Consider the following 24298-nt stretch of genomic DNA (forward strand, 5'->3'; position numbering starts at 1 on the left):
TTCCACCACCTTAGGTCTTTTGTTTAATCAAAGACATGCTCAACACTTGCCACACATGGAGCCTTATACTGTCATTAGCACTGAGTACAGATTGAGCTTCTAACCCTCTCTAGATCTGAAGTTGAACTTGGTTATAGTCTGAGCTCCTAATCATGACTAGAGAGTGACCTGTACCAGACCACAAACTGATCCTTAAACCCAGCCATAGATAAAGTTCTTGTCCTCTTAGTACAGACTAAATCCTAACTTCAGTCATATACTAAACTTCTAATACTAAATGTAGTGTTACCATATTCCTGACCACATTATCTTCCATGCATTCATTCATTGAATTAACACTTACTGGAGCCTTACTGGGTGCAGGAGAAATTTTAGAAATTATAGAAAGAGTGGGGAATAATACTTTTTCATACCCTAAAAAAAAAACTTGGGCTAATAGGATAGATAAGTAAACCAGTAATTATAATCCCAGTTTTAACTGTTAAATCGGGGCTTTAAAAATGTGCCATGGAAGTGTAGAATAGGGTACCTAATCTAAAGTTTGGATGGTCAAGGATTGTTTCCCAGAGTAGGTGATAGCTGAGATCTAAATCAGTAGTTCTCAAACTTTAACATGCACCAGAATCACCTGGAAAGTCTGTTAAATCATAGATTTCTGGGAATATCCCCAGATCCTCTGATTCAGTAGGTCTGGGATAGGGTTCAAGAATTTTCTTATTCAAACAATTTCCTAGGTGATTCTGATGTTGCTGGATCAGGATCTACACCTTAAGAACCACTAATCTAAAAAATGAGAAGTAAGTATACAGGTAAATTGGTAAATTGATAGTGTGGAAGAAAAGAAGAAATTTGATGTTGAGGAATGGGTTCTAAAAAGATCAAGTAAGTAGAATCAACAGGATTTGATTAATTGGATATGGAAGGTGAGAAGGAGGATTCTTGAATGACAGCCAGATATTTGGAGGAAAATCCTGGAATGATTCCCACATTTTTGGCCTGGACAACCAGATATATGGTAATGTCATTCACCACTATAGGGAACATGGGCAGAAACTGATTTGGGATGGGGAAGAATGGATGATGGTGAGTTCACATTGGAATTTCTTGAATTTGTGATGTCTGTAAGACAACGAAATAGAGATATCTAATAGACATAAAGGTCCAAAGCTCAAAAGAAATGTAGGATCTGAAGGAATAGGTGTGAAAGACATCAACATTTAAGTAGTAATTGAAGGCAAAGAAATAAGCACAGTCACCCTGGAAGAGTATATTCATTGGGACAGTAGGAATCCTAGAATGATACCCTGAGGAAAACCAACTTTTAAGGGAGGTACTAATTGAAAGGTAAGCGTGAGAAAAAGTGAGCAAGATGTTAGAAGAAAAACCATGATAAGATTGTATCGAAAATGTTTAAAAGATCATTTCAAAAATGAAGAGGTCAACAGTTTCAGCTTCCTCAGAGGGATTAAATGAGATAACATAAAATTTCCCATTGGATATAGCAACAGAGGAATGGCTGGTGCTTTTCATAAATTGGTGGGAAAAGAAGCCAGATTATAATGGAATAAAGAGTAATTGGGAGAGTTGGGAGTAGAAACAGTGAGTGTGGATTGATTCTAAGACTTAAGAAGAGCAATTTCAGGTGACGAGATGGTCTGGGGTTTGACCAGGGGCTAAAGTAAAGTGGAAGTGAAAGTTAATGGAATTGAGATCAAGGGACTGAAAGGCTAGAGTGTTGGATGAGTCATACATATAGACTTCAAAGTTACTCAGAAGAGTGGTAGAGATTGGGGTGGAAAGGAAGATGGTGATCCAGGTACTAAAATCATCAATAAATGAGTAAAAGGAGAAAGGAAATACATTGGAAGCAGGGAAAACATTTAGAAGGTTGTTGTACATACAAGTGATGATGATGACTTTAACAAAAATGGTAGGAAATGAGGATTGAGAGAATTAGTTGGGTTTGAGGGATGTTAATGGATAATCAATAGGACACGATGATTGTACAGGTGTTAGGGGATAAGAGAGAGTTAAGGATTACAAACTGATTTTTTGGATTAAGCACCTAGATGGTGGTACCACTCACAAAAGAAGATAAAAAAGCACGAAGTATGGGGTGTTTTTGTTTGTTTATTTAGAGGGGGAAGATATTAAGTTTATTTATTTATTTTATTATTATTTTTTTGCAGTACACAGACCTCTCACTGTTGTGGCCTCTCCTGTTGTGGAGCACAGGCTCTGGATGCGTAGATTCAGCGGCCATGGCTCACGGGCCCAGCCGCTCAACAGCATGTGGGATCTTCCTGGACTGGGGCACGAACGTGTGTCCCCTGCATCAGCAGGCGGACTCTCAACTACTGTGTCACCAGAGAAGCCCATTAAGTTTTTTTTTTGATTGTCTTGAATATAAGGTACCTGTAAGACATCCAGGTGGAAAAGAGAGCACTGAAAAGAATAGGAGGTTGGGCTTCCCTGGTGGTGCAGTGGTTGAGAGTCCGCCTGCCGATGCAGGGGATGCAGGTTTGCGCCCTGGTCCGGGAAGATCCCACATGCCGCGGAGCAGCTGGGCCCGTGAGCCATGGCTGCTGAGCCTGTGCGTCCGGAGCTTGTGCTCCACAATGGGAGAGGCCACAACAGTGAGAGGCCTGCATACCGCAAAAAAAAAAAAAAAAAAAAAATAGGAGGCTGTACTCAATTTGAGTATGGGTTTGTAATTTGGAAGAAATATCTGTAAAAATGTGGAGTTTTAACAGTCACCAGTAACTACAATAAATGATAGTTGAAATCATCGTCATATGTGAGATCACCTAGTGAGATAGTGTGTAAAGCGACAATAACATTGAGCTGAGAATGGAACTTTGCAAATACCATTATTTAATAGGAGGTGATATACCTTAAATAATTTATAGATTTGAAGCAGTTCTAATCAAAAGCACAATTGGACATTTTTATACTTAAATGAAATGATTGTATATAAAGTTCATTTGGAAGAATAAGGAATGCCTGGACAAGAAGATCCAAGAAGTATTTTAAAAGATGAATGAGATGAATGGACCTAGAGAATATAATACATAGTGAAGTCAGTCAGACAGAGAAAGACAAATACTATATGATAACACTTATATGTGGAAATTAAAAAAATAATACAATAATATAAAATGAGTCTATATACAAAGCAGAATCAGACTCACAGACATAGAAAACAAACTTATGGTTACCAAAGGGGAGAGGAAAGGAAGAAGGGACAAATTAGCAGTATGGAATTAACAGATACAAACTACTATACATAAAATAGATAAACAACAAAGATATACTGCATAACACAGGGATTTATATTCAATATCTGTGATAACCTATAATGGAATATAATCAGAAAAAAACCTGAATCATTATGCTGTACACCTGAAACTAACACAATATTGTAAATCAACTACTCTTTAATAAAAAAGATTAATGAGAGAAGACTAGCACAACCCAATATTACAGCATATTATAAAGGTACAATAATTAAAGCAGCATGGTACTGTTAAAAAATAATTAATAGGACAAAAAAATCCCTGAAACAGACTCAAAGTTCTACCTTTGTCAACAGCTGTGGGAATACAATTATTCCAATACTAGCCCACATTTCTTCTTTCTACCTCCCTCCTTAGGTCTCCTCACTAAGGAAATGTTATTAACGTGATTAGTCAGAACCCAGGATATTTGTTGGACAATGCCTTACTAGTGGGCAGGGTTACTCTTTCTCTCATCTCAGCACTCTCTATTTCACTCTTCCATGTGGTAAGTTGATCTGTGACTGCAAATGGGTAAACTGGTTATATGAGTTAAGACTCATATAACTGGTTTTCTGTGTTATGCCTGCACTGCAGATCAAGCTATCTGTTTCAAGGGGCTGGAATGAGGAAGCTTTCTTTAGGACTTTAAGTCAAAGTTTTTCAGAAGCCTCAAGGAGAGGAGTAATTAATAAAAGTCAGACATTCTTGTGGTCCTGTATTAATATTATCACAAGCGCATAGAAATCTTGCCTCTTGCCTCTAATGCTGAGTGTATATAAAAGTTTAATATTAGAAAAATCTAGCATTTCAGTGGCAGAAAGGAAAAATTGATCAATACAGTCAGCCCTCCATATCCACTGGTTCAACCAACTACATCCATGGATTCAACCAACTACAGACTGAAAATATAGTTGATCCTTGAACAACATGGATTTGAACTGCACAGGTCCTCTTATATACAGATTTTTTCAATAAATATGTACTAAAGTACTACCCAGTCTGTGGTTGGTTGAATCCACAGATGAGGAACCGTGAATATGGAGAGCCAACCATAAAGTTATATGTGGATTTTCATTTTTTATATAATTTTTAAAACATATTTATTTATTTATTTGGTTGCACCAGGTCTTAGTTGCAGCAAGCGGGCTCCTTAGTTGTGGATTGTGGGCTCCTTAGTTGTGGCATGCATACTCTTATTTGCAGCATGCATGTGGGATCTAGTTCCTTGACGACGGATCAAACCTGGGCCCCCTGCATTGAGAGCACAGAGTCTTAACCATTGCACCACCAGGGAAGTCCTTATATGTGGATTTTCAGTTGTGTGGAAGGTTGGCATCCTTAACCCTGTGTTGTTCATGGGTCAACTGTATTCAGAAAAAAATTCCAGAAAGTTTCAAAAACCAAAACTTTAATTTGCCATGGGCCAGGAACTATTTACATAACATTTACATTGTATTTACAACTATTTACATAGTATTTACATTGTATTAGATATTAAAAGTAATCTAGAGATGATTTAATGTATATGAGAGGATGTGTGTAGATTATATGCAAATAGTGTACCATTTATATAAGAGACTTAAGCATGGATTTTTTATCTATGGTGGTTCCTGGAACCAATCCCCCATGGATACCGAGAGAGGACTATATGGCTTTAGGACAAGTTGTCTCTTGCCAAAAACAAAATTAGATCTCTGTTTATTACCATATGCTAAAATAAATTACAGATTAAAGGTAAAATAGTTTAAAAATAAAAGAATTAAAAGAAAATATATCTGAATTCTGGGTGGAGATAGATTTTTCTAAGTTTGAGACCCTAAAAAGATGTTTAACACATAAGATATTGTTACTACAGGTAGGAAACTTATTTTTTTTAAAGAGTAGCAAAAGAAAAATGAGTATATAGACAGGAAATTTATGAAGGAAGAAATACAAATGTCTAATGAAAAAAATTGGGGGGTCACTAATAAATATTGCAGTGCAAATTGGTTAGTAAAACCAATGTGACCTCTGCCTTCATAAATTTTACAGTCTAGGGGAGAAAGCAGGTAGTAAGTGAGAAACCAATAGATACATACATATTTACAAAATTTGGTAAGTTCTATGAAGGAAGCAGAAGAAGATAATGTGACAGGGTGGAGGGAGAAGTGTATAAATCTTCCTGAGGCCATGACGTTTAATTTGAGACCTGATGGATATAAGGAGATAGGGAGACAACTATGAAAAGAGTATTTGAGGAAGGGGAGAAAATTCCAAGAAAAAGGAACAGCAAGGGTAAGGACCCTGAAGCAAGAGTGTATTCGTTCTGATCAAGAAGAGCAAGACTGCTAGTATTCTGGAATTGAGTAGGCCACAGGGAGAAGGGTAGGCGAAAAGGTCAGAAAGTTAAAAGTGGAAGAAGAGCAGGAAGCAGATTATGTTGGGTCTTACAGGCCATAATAGGAACTTTGAGTGGATTGGGAAACCATTGGAAGATTTTAAGCAGAGGAGCGACATGATCTGACTTACATTTTAACAGGATCAATCCGATTGCTGTGTTGAGGAGAGATTATATGTAGGCAAGGGAGGAATTAGGGAGATGATCTAGGAAGCAATGCAGTAATTCTGTTTAGAGATGATGAGATGATGGTAGCTTGGAAGTGATGAGCAGTGGTCATATTTAGGATGGGTTTTTAAGGTAGATCCAATGAGATATTTTGATGGTCTAGATGTGAGATGGGAGGGGGAAAGCAGAAAAAGATAATTTCAAGGTTTTTGGTCTGGACCAATGGAAATAGTTGTCATTCAATGAAATGGAGAAGTTTGAAATAAAGTTTAAGATGTGGAAATATCAAGTAGGTATTTGGCTACACGTGTAGCCAAATTAGAGAAGAGGTGTGAACTCGAGATAGAAATTTAAGGGTCATCAGCATGTAGATGATATTTAAAGATATAATATGCATGAGATCACTTAGGGAGTTAGTTAGACAATAAAGAGTGACCGAGATAATTAGATTAATCCAGGTATGAAATGATGGCAGCTCAGGCCAGCCAAATACAGTGAAAGGAGTAAGAAGTGTTCTGATTCTGGGGTTTCTAGATAGATTGGGGTTTCTAGATAGATTTTTCTTTTTGATTTTCAAGAGTTTCTATATTTTACTTATTAGTTCCTTGTCTGTTTTATACATTGCAGGTATCTTTTCCCAATTTGTCATTCATCTGTTCATTTTGTTCATGGTGTTGTTTGTTGAACAGAACATCATTTGTAATCAAATTTTGGCCTCATGATTTGTGCTTTTTAAGTTTTGTTTATAAGGTCCTTTTCACCTCTGGTCACAAGGATATTGGGCTATATTATCTTCTATTTATAATTTTGTCACATTCAGATATTTAATAATGCCAGAATCTACCTTTCTATGTGCCATTAGCTAGGGATCCATTTAATTTTTTTCTCCATATAGTGAGCAAGTTTTCTCAATACCATGTCTTAAACAACTCAACTCTTCCCCATTTTACTTGTTTTTGCCACCTTTATAGTTTACTTTCTTTTTTTATGAATTTTTATTGGAGTATGGTTGCTTTACAACGTTGTGTTAGCCTCCACTGCACAACAAAATGAATCAGCCATACACATACAGATATCCCCTCCCTTTTAGCCTTCCCTCCCATTTAGGTTGCTACAGTGCATTAGATAGAGTTCCCTGTGCTATATTGTATGTTCCCATCAGTTGTCTTTTTTATACATAATATCAATAATGTATATGTGTCAGTCCCAGTCTTCCAATTCCTCCCAACCCACCCCTTTCCCCCTTGGTATCCATACATTTGTTCTCTATGTCTGTGTCTCTATTTCTGCTTTGCAAATAATATCATCTATACCATTTTTCTAGATTCCACATATATGCAAGCATATATCACATATTATTATATGATATTTGCTTTCCTCTTTCTGACTTACTTCACTCTGTATGGCACTCTCTAGGTCCATCCACATCTCTACAAATGACCCAATTTCATTCCTTTCTATGGCTGAGTAATATTCCATTGTATATAGGTACCACATCTTCTTTATCCATTCCTCTGTTGATAGACATTCATTGTTTACTTTCTTTAAATAAATAGATCTGACTCCAAGTTTTTATTCTGCTGTATTTGTATGTTATTATGTTATTGCAAAAATATCATACTATTTTTATTATTATAAGTTTGAAATTTGTCTTAATATTTGGAGGATAGGCCTCCTTTGTTCAAGATTGACTGAAGTGTGTGTTATTTTTTCATATAAATTTTAGAGTAAGTTTATCAAGTTCAACAACAAAATCCAACTATGATTTTGATTTGTATTGTGTTGAATTTATAGATTATTTTAGAGAAAATTGGCATTTTTATATTATTCACTTGTTGGAATAACTTTCCGTTTATTCAGATAGTCTTCTCTGTGAAGACACATAACACTTTTTTCATAGTGTTATGAAATTTTCCCCATTAAGGTTTTACATATGCCTAATTAAGTTAATCTGTAGATGTTTTATTGCTTTTGTTGCTAATTTTAAATTATATTTCTAATTGATTATTGCTAATGTAGTTAAATGCTATTGATTTTTATAATTTAATCTTTTATCTGGTAGGCTTCCTGAATTTCCTTATTAATTCTGTAGTTTGTTGATTCTGCAAAAAATGAGTATTTTATCCTTCTACTCATTATTTCCTTTTTGACATATGTGTTTGCCAGGATCTCTAATATTAGTGATAGTGGTGGTAACCTTTAGCTTTTTCCTAATCTCAAGGGGGATACAACTAACTTTTCTCACCCTTTGCTATGGATCATTTTTGGAGGAAGATGATAAATTTATTTAAATTTTAGTCAATGTAAATGACTAAAACCTTTAATAGAAGGATCATTTTAAAACCACTTTGAAGGATCATTTTAAAACCACTTTCCAAGATGGTTATACCAGACATGCCCTAATCCCCAAACCATATTAAATGATATAGGTTCTGATAAGCTTGGAATTTGTACACCTCCCCCTCTTCCCCAAATAAATTTAAAGGTTTTATAATACATACTCCCACATGGCGTACAAATTTTCCTGTATTCAGTAAATTTCTTCTTAGTAGAGAGGAAAAACCTAACCCAATTATGAGACCAATCACACCACTGTTGAAAAACTGTACTTACTACTTCAGAATACTGGCATGAACAACTTGTATTTTAACCTAAAATCTTTATTAAATCCTAGTTTAGTGTCTGTATTATAAGTTAGAGTGTTGGTTAACTTGTGGTGAAATGAGGATTATGCAAGTAATAATGCAGCATAATATTTTACTACTATAAAAACAAGTATCATGTAGTTAGAGTTGTAAATGTACACACACCTTAAAAATGTTTTCCCACATATCTATGTAAAACATGTAATTTAAAAATACTTACACCATAATATATAAATAGTTGTTATAAATACACATAGCACATTCTACAGACACCATATATATTTTTTAAAGAGACTGTAAATTATACATGGAAAAATTACACCCTTGGAAAAGCTTATATTCTAATAGTGTTAAACATCTAGATTAAATAATAAATTGTATTTCAGAAGCATGCTATATTACATGTATATCAATTCTATTACCTTGAGTGCTCACCAACAAATCATTAACATATAGAGACATTCATCACAAGAATCAAGAACTATCATCTATCTCTTCCGCATATTAACAGGTGGTCAACTCCAAATCAACAATGCTCACATACTTATGTCTGTAAACAACTATCTTAAGTGAAAGATGGGCTGAGTTAAGTACAGTTACAACATATTATGAACAATTCATTACAAAAAGATCGCAAGTTAAAACCGGAACACTTTACAAAGTTGATCACAAAACATCATAAAAACTGTCTTCAGTAAAACTCTGTAACAGATTGGTCAACTGGATATATCTGGATATGATAGAGACTTCTTATTGAATATGCACACAAGTTAGGATTTTGAGAAAAAAACAACCATCAGGTCTGCTTCACCAGGCTCCTGAAAGGTACCCATCACTGCATTACAGAACCTCAAGTCTGTTTTGAAGCCCCAGACAACAGATTTCCCAGAGACACTGTTCATCTACGGTAATGACAACAGCAATCTTGGATTTGCATGATGAGGCTTCTTTTTTATTGAAGTATAATTGCCATTTGACATTATATTCATTTCAGATGTACAATATAATAATTCAATAATTGTATACATTATGAAATGATCACCGTAATAAGTGTAGTTAATATCCGTCACCATGCATAGTTACAATTTTTTTCTTGTGATGAGAACTTTGAACGTCTACTCTCATAACAACTTTCAAATATGCAATACAGTATTATAAACTATAGTCACCATGTTTTACATTGCATCCCCATGACATTTATTTTACAACTGGAAGTTTGTACCTTTTGACTGCCTTTACCCATTTTGCCCAACTCCTAACCCATGCCTCTGGCAACCACCAATCTGCTCTCTGTATCTATGACCTTGGGTTTTTTGTTGTTTATTTTTTGCTTGTTTTTTTCTAATTTAAGATATAAGTGAGAACATATGGTATTGAACTTTTTCTGACTTATTTCACTTAGCATAATGCCCTAACGGTCCATTCATTTGTCACAAATGGAAGGATTTTATTTTTTTATGGCTGAATAGAATTCCATTTTGTGCGTGTGTGTGTGTGTGTGTGTGTGTGTGTGTGTGTGTGTGTGTATACACACACATGTATATATCACATCAACTTTATCCACTGAAGGACACTCAGGTTGTTCCCATGTCTTGGATATTGTAAATAATGCTGCAATAAATGTGGGAGTGCATATATCTTTTTGAATTAGGAGTTTTGTTTTCTCTGGATAAACACCCAGAATTGGAATTGCTTGATCATATGGTAGTTCTATTTTTAATTTTTTGAGGAACTGCCATACTATTTTCCATATGGCTGCACCAATTTACATTTCCATCAACAATGCACAAGGGTTCCCTTTTTCCCACATCCTTGCCAACACTTATTTCTTGCCTTTTTGATAATAGCCATTCTAATGGCTATGAGTTGCTAACATGGTTTTGATTTGCATTTCCCTAATAATTAATGATGTTGAGCATCTTTTCAGGTACCTGTTGGCCATTTTGATGTCTTCTTTGGAAAAATGACTATTCAGATCCTCTGCCCATTTTTTAGTCAGGTTGTTCATTTTTCTGAATGTTGAGTTGTATGAGTTCTTTGTATATGTTGTATATTAATCCCTTATTGGATCTACTGTTTGCAAATATATTCTCCTATTCAGTAGGTGGCTTTTTCGAAAAATGGGTTTTTTATTCAAAAGCTTTTTAGTTTTATGTAGTCCCATTTGCTTATTTTTTTGTTGTTGCTTTTGCCTGATGAAACAGATCCAAAAAATGTTAAGACCAACATCAAAGAGTGTAGTACCTATGTTTTCTTCTAGGATTTTTATGGTTTCAGGTCTTACATTTAAGTCTATATCCATTTTGAGTTTATTTTTGTATATGGTGTGAAAAGTAGTTTAGTTAGATTCTTTTACATGTAGCTGTCCAGTTCTCCCAACACCGTTTATTGAAGAGGCTGTCTTTTCACCATTGTATATTCTTGTCTCCTTTGTTGTAGATCAATTGCCCATATAAGTGTGGATTTATTTCTGGGCTGTCTATTCTATTTCATTGATCTATGTATCTGTTTTTATGCCAGTACCATAATGTTTTGATTACTGTAGTTGTGTAATATAATTTGAAACCAGGGAGCATGATGCCTCCAGCTTTGTTTTTCTTTCTTAAGATTGCTTTGGCTATTCAGATTCTTTTGTGATTCTGAACAAATTTTAGAATTGTTCTATTTCTGTGAAAAATGCCATTGAAATTTTGATAGCAATTGCATTAAATCTGCATATTGCTTTGGGTAGTATGAGCATTATAACAATATTAATTCTTCCCAATCTGTGAAGATCTTTCCATTTATTTGTGTATTCTTCAATTTTTTTCCTCACTGTCTTATGGTTTTTATTTTTCAGGTCGTTCATCTCCTTGGTTAATTTTATTCCTAAGTATTTTATTCTTATTGAGGAATTATAACTGGGAATTATTTTATTAATTTTTCTTTCTGACAGTTTGTTATTAGTGTATGGAAACACAACGGATTTCTGTATGTTGATTTTGTGTCCTGCAACTTTGCTGAGTTTGTTTATTAGTTCTAAAAGTTTTTTGGTGGCGTCTTTAGAGTATTCTATATATAAGATCATGTCATCCTCAAATAGTGGCCGTTTTACTTTTTCCTTTATAGTTTGAGTACCTTTTATTTTTTCTTCTTGCCTAATTGCCCTGGGTAGGACTCAATGCTATGTTGAATAAAAATTGTGAGAGTGGGCATCCTTGTTTTGTTCCTGATCATAAAGGAAAAACTTTCATCTTTCCATCGTTGAATATGATGTTATATGTGGGCTTGTCATATATGGCCTTTATTATGTTGACTTATATTCCGTCTCTTCTCAGTTTGTTGAGCTTTTTTTTATCAGGAATGGATGTTGAATTTTGCAAACGCTTTTTCTGCATTTATTGAGATGATTATATGATTTTTATCTTTCATTGTGTTAATGTGGTGTATAATTATGTTGACTGATTTGTGGATACTGAACCATTCTTGCATCCCTGGAATAAATCTCACTTTATCATGGTGTATGATCCTTTTAATGTATTGTTGATGTTGGTTTGCTAATATTTTGTTGAGGATTTTTGCATCTATGTTCATGATAAACCTATGTTTATCATGTACTTATTGCCATTTTGTTTATTTTCTGGCTGTTTTATAGTTCCTCTGTTTCTTCTTCTCATGCTCACTTTTGTGGTTTGGTGACTTTCTTTAGTGATATGCTTGGATTCCTTTCTCATTATCTTTTGTGTGTTTACTATAGGTCTTCCTTTGCAGTTACTACGACACATATAACAACCTCTATTTATAACCATCTATTTTAAGTTGATAACAACTTATGTTTGAATGCATTCTCAAACTCTACATTTTTACTCTTCCCCCCCAAATTATATGTTTTTGATGTCACATTTTATATCTTTTTATTTTGCATATCCCTTAACTAATTATTGTAGTTATTGTTATTTTAACTACTTTTGTCTTTTATCCACCATACTAGTTTTCTTGTTTAGTACTGATGAACTTCTTAAGATTTTTGCTTGTCTGGAAAACTCTTTATCTTACCTGAAGACAGCCCTCCCCTCCACACAAAAAGCTAAAACTCCAGGACAAACAAAGAGGCCTCTTTCAAGGAAAGACTGGGGGTTTGTTTCAGTCTGCTCTGTGTGCAGTACCCCAGGGATGGTAGCCTTCCAGGAACTGTCTCTCCAATTGTGACAATCCCATGTGACCCAGGAACACAAGCCCCCCCTAGTCACCAGAGCCAGGCATTTAAGGGGAAACTCCTGGGCTGCAGCCACATAAACCACGGCACCAGATATAAAAACTGGGGCACCAGACATGTATAAAAGCTTCCCTCTGGGAGATACTGGCATTCTGGACAGTAGCAGAGGGCAACAGTGAAGGTGGCACTTACTGAGGGAAAAAAGACTTAGTGCCTGCCAGCTTTATCAAGGCAGAGAGAGAGAGAGAGAGAGGGAGCACAGAGATGGTGCCCACCAATTGGTGGGTAGAGGTGGCGCCCATTGAGAAAAAATAGCTCTTGTCAGCTTTAGCATTTTAGAGCGAGAGTGTGAAAATGGTGTCCACCAGCATCTTCATCCATGGAGATTATCCAAACATGCCCCTGCTCCTCAGGTCAGTGCTTTAAGATTAGCAATGAATTGCTTTGACATAAAGTCTGAGTGCTTTTCGAATGGTTACGTCTGTGCTGGGCCCTGGGGCGAGTGAGTCTGCATATGAGCCATTTAGAAGGTATTTCTTAGTTCACTACATCGCTTTGGATCTCATGAACATGAGCCCCATTGGTTTAAAAAGCCAGATATTTTACAGCTTCATATTTCAGGTTCAGGTATTAAAGGGGGAGGGTGCTGATATGAGGTATGAACACTTTGCTCCTCAGGGAGAAGCTTCGGTTGTGTGAGTTCCCTCCTAATTCTGGATTGTTGAGCTGGGGCGGGATTTATGGTAAGCCCATGTCTCAGCCCCTCCTACTGCCTCGATGTGATCCTTTTCTCATTTGCCAATATGAAGGAACCACTCAGCCAGTTTTCAGGTCTCTTTTCAGAGGAAATTTTCCCATAAGTAGATTTAGATTTGGTGTTTTCCTGAAAGGAACTGTGTTCAGAATATTCCTACATTGTGTCTTAGACTGCCTCCTGAGAACCCTGTGATGATGAGGCTTCTTTATCCTCTGGTAAAGAGGGTCGCTTTTTGTGTCTGCTTTAATAGCCAGATGTTTGCAAGCAGTTTTCCAACAGCAGATATAAGCGATCTAGTTGTTGAGAATTCTTTTTGGGCAATCCATTTTCTTTTGGCCAATGTTCAACTCTTAGGCTACTTCTGTATCCTTCACTGTCACTCCCATCAGCATTAAAAAGCTTCAGTAGCTCAGGGAAAAAATTGCTTCTTCAACAGTGACTGAAGTGATCTGTTTTCCATGCTATAAGAATTTTTTTAGCTTTTTAAAGAAAGTATATATTATACATTAATGAATATATTTTACAGTGAAATTAAAATGAAATCATACTCTTTTAAAAAGCCTAAAATGGAAATCAAGGCATTTATCAAATTTCCATGATGCACCAAAATCCTGACTTTCAGAATTCAGCAATCATGATTGTAGATGAGGTCCATTAATCCATGTTTTTAAATAACTAAGGATCTTGTCCATACTTGGAGCAGAATTCTGTGTATAAGTGACAATCATTTCAAATATAAATATTTTAGGGGCCCCAGATATTTTAATTGTTCAGCCATACATGTGTTGTACTTCATCATCTGATAACTTGCATGACTCTCAGCCAAAGAAAAATATGTTACCCATCAGAGTTTAAGGCCTGACCACACAGATCATGGCCTAATCAAGACCCATGGTTCTAACAGAGGGAAGGACTAATACTTCTGTTTTAGAATTTTTTTAATTAAAAATAACTTTATATTTAGTAAAATTCACTCATACTGTAGAATTTCATGGATTTTGAAAATGCATACAGTTGTGTATTCACCACCATAACTGAGATACAGAACAGTTCCATTACCCCAAAACAACTTCTTCAGGCTGCCTCTTTGTAGTCAAGCCTTTCCCCCAATCCCACCACTTTTGTCAACCACTTTCCTTATGTTCTACATCCCTATGGTTTTCCGTTGTACAATGTCATAAAAGTTGAATCATACAGTTTAGCTTTTGACTTCTAGATTCTTTTCACTTAAAAAAAGAATTTGGAGGATAGCAAAATTTGCAGATTAGGGAACACCAGCTTCCTGTTCCTTGACAGCCCATACTTCTAAGAAACAAAGAAAACAACAAACCAAATTCAAATATAACATAGATGTTGGAACTGCCTGACAGGAATTTTTAAATATCTACAATTAATATGTTAAAGGCCCTAATGGAAAAGGTGACAAACATGCAAAATGGGATGATAATTTCAGTGGAGAAATTAAAAACTATAAGAGAGAATCAAATGAAAATGCTAGAAATGAAAAATAGAGAGAGAGAGAGGCTTCTCTGGTCTCTTCAGTAGACTTCACACAACTGAGAAAATGACTACTGACCTTGAAGATAGGTCAGTAAAAATTACCAAAACTGAAACACTAGGAGACAAAAAAGAGGAAAAAGAAACAGAATGAAGCATGTAAGATCTGCGTGATAATATCGAACACTCTAACATAAATGAAATTGAAATCATAAGAGAAGAAAGAGAGATAGGACAAGCAAAAGATTTAAAGAAATAATAGCTGAAACTTTTCCAAAATCAACCATAGACATAGAACTACAGAATCAAGAAGCTCTGAGAAGACCAACGGGGATAATTACCAAAAGCAAACAAATAAATACACACACATACACACACATGCACACACACACACTTGCAAACACCCTTAGTCATGCCATGTAAAGTCTACTAAAACCAAAGACAATCAGAAAAATCTTGAAAACAGCCAGAAAAATAGAACAAAAGCACATTACATACAAAGGAACAAAGATAAAACTTATGGCAGATTTCTCATCAGAAACTATAAAAGCAAGAAAGAGTAATGAAACATTTTTAAAGTGCTGAAATAAAAATGCTGTCAATGAAGAATTATATATTCTGTGAAACTAATAAGGAAAAATAAAAACATTCTCAGAAAAAAAGGCTATAAGAATTCATTGCTAGTATATCTATATTACAAGAAATTTTAAAGAAAGCACTTCAGGAAGAACTGACATGACACCAGAAAGCAAGTGGTAACTATACAGTGAAATAAAGAGTGCTGGAAATAGAATAAATAAAGATAATTTTTTTCATTTTTAGTGCTCAAAAGACTGTCTAAAAGAAAACTTTATCAATGTAGTATATTTTTGTATATGCAAATATAAAATATATGACAAAAAATGCCACAATGATTGGAAGTGATGTATTGGGAATATACAGTTGCAAAGATCTCTTTCTAGATAGTAACCAATATAATATTATTTGAAGATAGATTCTAATATATGTTATAAATTCTAGAGCAATAAGTAAAATTATTTTTAAAGGGATAGAGTGAATTAATAATAGAGAAAAAATGGAATCACATAAAATGCTCAATTAATGCAAAAGAAAGCAAGAAAGAAGGAAAAAACAAAAAGAAATAGAAAAATAGAAAAAAAAATCTACCAATATGATAGATTTTATTTCAACAATAGCAATAATAATTTTAAATTTAAACAAATATAAATACACCAATAAAAACAGATGTATATTGTGATACTGGATTTTAGAAGATTACCCAACTATATGTTATATAAAATAAATTCACTGTAAACGTAAAGGCAAAAATAGGATAAAAGTGAAAGAATGGACAAAGATGTACCATGTAAACTCTAACATGGCTAATACTACTGACAGGGAAAGTACACTTTAGACTAAGGAATCTACCAAGGATAAGAAAGATATTACAATATAATAAAGAGATCAATTCTCAAAAATAAAATAAAAACTGTCCTAAATATGCACACATTGAACAACAGAACTCCAACATACATGAAATCAAAAACTGATAGTATTGAAAGGTAATTTGTATATTTCTAGGAATTTGTGTATTTCATCTAGGTTATATAATTGGTGGATATATAATTGTTTTGGTGTTTTCTTATAATCCTTTTTATTTCTGTGAGGTTGGTAAAATATCCCTACATTCACTTGTGATTTTAGTTTTTTTATTTCTGATTTTTTTATTGAAGTATAATTGATTTACAATATTGTACAGAAAAGTGATTCAGTTATATATAGATAGATAGCTATAGATATATTTCCCTGTGCTATACAGTAAACCCTTGTTCATAATCTATTTTATGTACAGTAGCTTGCATCTGTTAATACCATACTCCAAATTTATCACTTCCCCTCTCCCTTTCCCCTTTGGTAACCATAAGTTTGTTTTCTATATCTGTGAGTCTATTTCTGTTTTGTATATAGATTCATTTGTATTATATTTTAGATTCCACATATAAATGACATCATATAGTATTTGTCTTTCTCTGTCTGACTTACTTCACTGAGTGTAATATTCTCTAGTCCATCCATGTTTTTCCAAATGACAATATTTCATTCTTTTTTATGGCTGAGTAATATTCCATTGTATATCTATACCACATCTTCTTAAACCAATCATCTGTGATGGGCAATTTGGTGTTTTCTATGTCTTGGCTACTATAAATAATGCTACTATGAATGTTGGGGTGAACATATCTTTTGAAGTAGAATTTTCACCTTTTCTGAATATATGCCCAGCATCATGTTGTAGCTCCATTTTTAGTTTTCTAAGGAAACTACTGTTTTCCATAGAGAGAGAACCAATTTACATTGCCACCAACAGGGTACAAGGGTTCCCTTTTCTCTGCACCCTCTCCAGCATTGGTTGTTTGTAGACTTTTTGATGGTAGCCATTCTGACCAGTGTGTGGTGATACCTCATTGTGATTTTGATTTGCACTTCAGTAATGATTAACGATGTTGAGCATCTTTTCATGTGACTGTTGGCCATCTGTATGTCTACTTTGGAGAAATGTCTATTTGGGTCTTCTGCCCATTTTTTGATTGTGTTCTTTCTTTTTTCAATATTGCATTGTATGAACTGTTTATATATTTTGGATATTAATCTCTTGTTTGTTCCATTGTTTGCAAATATTTCCTCCCATTCCACAGGTTGTCTTATTGTTTTATTGATGGTTTCCTTTGCTGTGCAAAAGCTTTTAGATTTTATTAGGTACCATTTGTTTATTTTTGCTTTTATTACTTTTGCCTTGGGAGACCGAACTAAGAAAATATTGCTATGATTTATGTCAGAGAATGTTTTGTCTCTGTTCTCTTCTAGGAGTTTTATGCTTTCATGTCTTAGATCTAAGTCTTTAAACCAGTTTGAGTAATTTTTGAATATGGTATGAGGAAGTGTTCGAGTGTTCTATTTTCATTGATTTACATGTGGCCATCTGGCTTTCCCAACACCACTAGTTGAAGAGACTTCTTTCTTTCCATTGTACAGTCTTGATTCCTTTGTTAAAGATTAATTGACTGTAGGTGTGTGGGTTTATTTCTTGACTCTCTATTCTGTTCCATCGATCCATATGTCTGTTTTTGTGCCAATACCATGCTGTTTTGATAACTGTAGCTTTGTAGTATTGTCTGAAGTCTGGAAGTATAGCTTTGTTCTTTTTTATTAGGATTGTTTTGAAATTTTTGGGTCTTTTTTCGTTCCATATAAATTTTAAGATTATTTGTTCTAGTTCTGTGAAAAATATCATGGGTGTTTTGATAGGGATTGCATTAAATCTGTAGATTGCTTTCGGTAGTATGGACATTTTAACAATATTAATTCTTCCAATCTAAAAGCATGGGATATCTTTCAATTTCCTTGAATTATCTCCAATTACTGTTTTCAATGTTTTATAACTTTTAGTGTATAGGTCTTTCGCTTCCTTGGTTAAGTTTATTCCTAGGTATTTTTTGGCACCATTTTAAACAGGATTACTTTTTACTTTCTCTTTCTGATATTTCATTGTTAGTGTAAAGAAATGCAACAAATTTCTGTATATTAACCTTGTACCATGCAACCTTGCTGAATTTCTTTATTAGTTCTAATAGTTTTTGTGTGGAGACTATAGAGTTCTCTATATAGAGTATTATGTCAACTAGAAATAGTGAGAATTTTACCTCTTCTCTTCTAACTTGGATACATTTTGTTTCTTTTTCTTACCTGATTTCTGTGGCTAGGATTTCCAATACTGTGCTGAACAGAAATGGTGAGAGTGGGTATCCTTGTCTTGTTCTGTGTCTCCATTCTATTTCTGAGATTTTGGATCATATTTACTATCATTACTCTGAATTCTTTTTCAGGTAGGTTGCCTATTTCCTCTTCATTTATTTGGTCTTGTAGGTTTTTACCTTGCTCCTTCATCTGTAACATATTTCTCTGTCATCTCATTTTTGTTGATGTGTGGAGCTGTTTTCCTCTCTTGCTGGTTGTTTGGCCTGAGGCGTCCAGCACTGGAGCTTGCAGGCAGTTAGGTGGAGCCAGGTCTTGGTGCTGAGATGAGGACTTCTTCGAGACCTCACAGTGATGAATATTTCCTGGGACCTGTAGTTCTCTGATAGCCCAGCAGTTTGAATTTGGTGCTCCCACCACAGGGGCTCAGGCCTAACCCCTGGCCTGGGAAACAAGATCCTGCAAGTTGCACAATGTGACAAAAACAAATAAACAAACAAAAAGCAGACAAACAAAGCCCAAGGCAAATAATAAAAACAAAACCGAACCAACAAAAATAAGAAGTAACAATCACACAAACAAAAGAAAACAAACAGACAAATAAAACCAAAGACAACAAAAAAATCAAAATAAACAAAAGACAAAACAACAAACAAACAACAACCGAAAAAAAACCCAAGGAAAGCAAAAAAACAAGAAGACACCAAAATGAACAAGAGAGCCCCCAAACCAAAACCAATAATAAAAACAAAACTAACCCAAACAGAAAACTGAAAACAAAAGAAAATCAAAAAACAAACTAAAAGAAAAGCTGAGTGAACAAAAGACAAACACACAAAAATGACACACACACAAAAAATCAAAACTAGAAAAAAAGGATAAAAACAAAAGAAAATAATAAACAAAGCAAAACAAAACTAAACAAAAATATCAAAATAACAAACCAACAGGAAGAAAGGGACAACAAATAACAAAGAGCAGGACAGTAACAAAGAATAAAAAGAAAAATAAAAAATATTTTAGAAAAAATAAAAATGAAATAACAAAGCAAAATAGAACAACAGCAAAAAGATAAAATAAAATAAAATAATTTTAAAAGTTTAAAAAATAAAGTTAAAGATAAAAATATAAAAAATTTTAAAATGGAAACTTCTGTGATGCCTCCACTATCAATGTCCCTGCACCCACGGTGAGCTACAGCCAACCCCCACCTCCCCAGGAGTTCCTCCAAGACCTCTTGGTAGGTCTCTGGACCAGCTGTGTCATCCCCACCTCTGCTTGTGTTCCTCTCACCAGCATCTGCTCCTGAAGCTGGCCTGGAGCACACATGCTTGCATAGGCCAGCCAGGGTGCAGACTTCCATGGGCATGGCTTCAGGGGCTGGCACAGATGGAGGAGACTTTGGAGAAAGGTGGCGCTCAGCCTGCCAGGACCTCCGTGGACAAAGGAAGATTTGTCAGGGGTGGTGGCAGGCTGCCAAGACCCACACAGCCCATGGATGCTTTGGGGGAGTTGTGCTCAGGTCCACCTGAACCCATGTGGCCAGAGGAGGTTTTGGCAGGGGTAGGGCTCAGGCCTGGGTCCCTAGCAGGCTTGCCAAGGCCTGAGCAGGTGAGGGGAACCCTGGTTTTCAGGGTGGGTGAGCCTGCTCAGGCATGCACAACTTACGTTGCCCAAGGAGGCCAGCCAAACGGGTGGGAAAGGACATTCCAATGGCAGTCCTGCTCTTTGCACACCACTCAACAATTGCATCTCACCTCCATAGTGGCCTGGGCTTCCTCTGCAAACTTTTCTGGCCATGGAGCCCTTCCCTCCTGCTGCCTCAGGCTGTCTCCTCACAACCAACAGCTACCCCCTCCCTGGGTCCACTCTCCAAACCTCACTCTCCAGCACCCAGCCCTCCTACACACAACTCAGGCTGGGGTGTGCAGGGCTGTGGCACAGACTATGTGAATAGGTATTACTCTGTCCTGCCTTACACATACTGGTTGCTGCATTCCCCTCCAATCTCCCAATCCCCTGAAAGTCCCTCTCTGTCACCACTGTTCCCCTTGCTGTAAGTGAGCTTTTCTGAGTGTAGGAACCTCTGCTCTCCTTTAGCTACCCCTCAGGGGCACTGGTCTCATCCTGTTTCCACTTTTCTTCCCCCTTTCCTTCATCCTACCTGGTTGCTCGGGGATTTTTTTGTCCCCTTAGGTGTCCGAGGTCCTCCACTAGTGTTCAGTAGGTGCTCTCTGAGAATTGTTCCAATGTATTCTTGATGTATTTGTGAGGAGATGCAAACTCCACATCCTCCTATTCTGCCATCTTGACTCTGTCCCCAATGTTCAGTCGTTGATTTACAATATTATGTTAATTTTAGTTATACAGCATCATGATTCAATATTTTTGCAGATTACACTCCATTATAAGATATTTTAAGATAATTGCTATAATTCCCTGTACTATACAGTATATCCTCTTTGCATATCTATTTTATATAAAGTAGTTTGTTTCTGTTAATCCCATCAAACAAACAAACAAACAAACAAATAAATAGTCTGAAGTCAGGGAGTCTGATTCCTCCAGCTCCGTTTTTTTCCCTCAAGACTGCTTTGGCTATTCGGGGTCTTTTGTGTCTCAGTACAAATTTTAAGATTGTTTGTTCTAGTTCTGTAAAAAATGCCATTGGTAATTTGATAGGGATTGCATTGAACCTGTAGATTGCTTTGGGTAATAGAGTCATTTGCACAATATTGACTCTTCCAAAAAAAAACATGGTATATCTCTCCATCTGTTGTTATCATCTTAAATTTCTTTCATCAGTGTCTTACAGTTTTCTGCATACAATTCTTTTGTGTCCTGAGGTAGGTTTATTCCTAGGTATTTTATTCTTTTTGTTGCAATGGTAAATGGCAGTGTTTCCTTAATTTCTCTTTCAGATTTTTCATCATTAATGTATAGGAATGCAAGAGATTTCTGTGCATTAATTTTGTATCCTGCAACTTTCCCAAATTCATTGATTAGATCTAGTAGTTTTCTGGTAGCATTTTTAGGATTCTCTATGTATAGTATCATGTCATCTGCAAAGAGTGACAGTTTTACTTCTTCTTTTCCAACTTGTATTCCTTTTATTTCTTTTTATTCTCTGATTGCCATGGCTAGAACTTCCAAAACTATGATGAATAATAGTGGTGAGAGTGGACATCCTTGTCTTGTTCCTGATCTTAGAGGAAATGCTTTAGGTTTTCACCATTGAGTGTGATGCCTACTGTGGATTTGTCATATATAGCCTTTATTATGTTGAGGTATGTTCTCTCTATGCCCATTTTGGATTGGAGCTTAATGACAAGGAAAGTCTGGCTAAGTATTTGAGGCATCAATACACGCAGATTAATTGACATCAGAAAGATGGCTTAAATCTTCCATGGAGACAGTATGGAAAAAGAGGAGAAGAGGACTAGAGACAGAGCCTTGAAGAAACAGCTGCATTTAGGAGGCAGCAGCAGGATAGGGAGACCAAAACAGAGCCAAAGAAGGAAGGTCATTATAAGCAGGGAGAATAGTAGCAGAACTGCCTTACTAGAGTATTGGACCTGAATATTTAAAGATAGGGACAGTAGAAGAGATGTTGAGGGTGTCCCAGGAGGGATAAGAATAAAGTCACAAAAATAAAATGAAGACTGATATGGAAATGATGGAGAAATATCTTAAAGGTCCTGGGACTCACCTGCCACAGCCTCTTAGGGATACCCGGGAACTGGGAGAAATTTCTGATCTGGTCTAACTGGAGACTCCTGTTACCACTTCTAGGTGAGGTTCTCACTTACCAGTGGAACATCCCAGAGAGATCTGGCCCTGGGCCCAATGATTCTACTTGTGTTTCCTGGATCTATTATTCTGCAGTGGATCCCATCAAGGTAAAGACAATATTGGCTTCCTGGAGTTGTCTCAGAATTGGGCAGGCTGCCTAGTAAAAAGAAGTTATTAAACAGATGTAGTAAGAAGCCCAGCACTAAAGTCCAGGGTTCAGGTGAAATTCCTCAAATGCTGGGCTTATTCTAGTAGTTAGGAGGAGGGATGAAAGGAATAGGTAGCATCACATGTTAGTTCTGAGGATTTTCTTCCTTATTTCTTCTTCTTGGATAATATAAGGCAGTATGTTATCATTCAAGAAGCCTAGAATTTGTTGTCAAGAGATTGGGTTTCTAGCCCAAATTTTGTTCTGTCTTGCTTTTGAAGTGACTTTAGGCAAGTCATTCTGCCTCTGTTTCCTGGAAAATGGGCTTATCTATGTAGCCACCCATCCACAGGCAGATGTCAGCTATCATTTATTGAGAGCCTACTACATTTTACCTGGTGCTTTGGATGATACAAATGTAAGATACAGTTCCCATTTTCAAAGAGTATGATCTAGTTGTGGGAGACAGATGAATATAAACATAACGTTGACATTAAATATATAAAATATAACTATATATATATATACACAGAATAAAATTTAAATATAGCATAGTATTAGCAGCTCTATAAAACCATTTAATAGAAACTGCTGTGGGGGTCCATGAGAGAGTGATTACTTCTGCTTGGAGGAGAGGATGAATGAGGGGGAAACTGGCGAAGGCAACATAATGATAGGTAGACATACATTGAGCCTTGAAAGCTGAATAGCAGTATGATAAAAGATAGGGATATGGTGGTGGGGGGCATTACAGGAAGAAGAAACAGCCTGAGAAAAGGCATTGTGTTGTGAAAATGATTGGTGAGTTTGGAGATCAACGAATAGTCCAGCAGAGGTAAATCATAAGTGAGATAGCATATCTTTCCTATGTCCCAAGATTGTTGTGAGGATGAATTCAGATAATATAGATGAGGTACTTATAAATACAAGACATTATGATGAAGTGCTGAGGGCACAATGGGCTTGGATGTTAGCCTGTCTCTCTGTAGAGCACTACCACCCAGAAACAACTCCATCTAGTTCACTCTCTCCCTCTTCCTCCTATCCTTAGGACATGTACAGTGGTCTGGTGGGACCCTTGGCTATCTGCCGAAAGGGCATCCTAGAGCCCAATGGAGGACGGCATGACATGGACCGAGAATTTGCCTTGTTATTCTTGATTTTTGATGAGAACCAGTCTTGGTATCTGGAAGAGAATGTGGAAACTTATGGGCCCCAGGATCCAGGCCATGTTAACCTACAGGATGAGACTTTCTTGGAGAGCAATAAAATGCATGGTCTGTAGAAAAGAACCTAACCCTCTTCCAAAGAAGTCCCTACTGGCTGCATGGGGGTATCTGATAGGCCCATCACAACCCAAGGGAGCATATTTTCTGAAAGGATAGGAAAGTGGAATGGGGACAAATTAGAAGAAATGTCTCCTACTACAGTATTATATATTTCATACATAAAATAGGTAATGTGGTCTACGTTAGTTCAAGTGCCCAGAAAGCAGGAAGCTGACTCTGTAAAGTTGCTGTGGTGACACTAGCACATTTTAACATATTAGAGAAGGCAAGATGGACATTTATGACCCTCAATGTACCTGGTGCACTGGCTGATTAGGGCCTCTCTACTTAAAAATTCTGAGTTTAGTTTCTCAATATTATCTTATTTCCTTACCACTCTGAATCTGAGATCTGTTTTCT

General features: G+C 36.0%; 1 protein-coding gene across 2 annotated transcripts in view; it reads left to right on the plus strand.

Annotated features, from left to right (window-relative positions):
* The window catches only part of HEPH (hephaestin), a gene marked incomplete at its 5' end in the record, with an annotated part of 88404 nt that overhangs the window by 54841 nt on the left and 9265 nt on the right, over positions 1–24298 (plus strand). For both annotated transcript variants that reach the window (XM_082681110.1, XM_082681109.1), the window contains 2 exons: positions 22463–22569; positions 23662–23887. In XM_082681110.1, the coding sequence (XP_082537236.1) occupies positions 22463–22569; positions 23662–23887 (333 nt within the window). The remainder of the gene's footprint in view (positions 1–22462; positions 22570–23661; positions 23888–24298) is intronic.

Source organism: Grampus griseus, assembly GCF_964374135.1.
Source record: "Grampus griseus genome assembly, chromosome: X".
Lineage (NCBI taxonomy): Eukaryota > Metazoa > Chordata > Mammalia > Artiodactyla > Delphinidae > Grampus > Grampus griseus.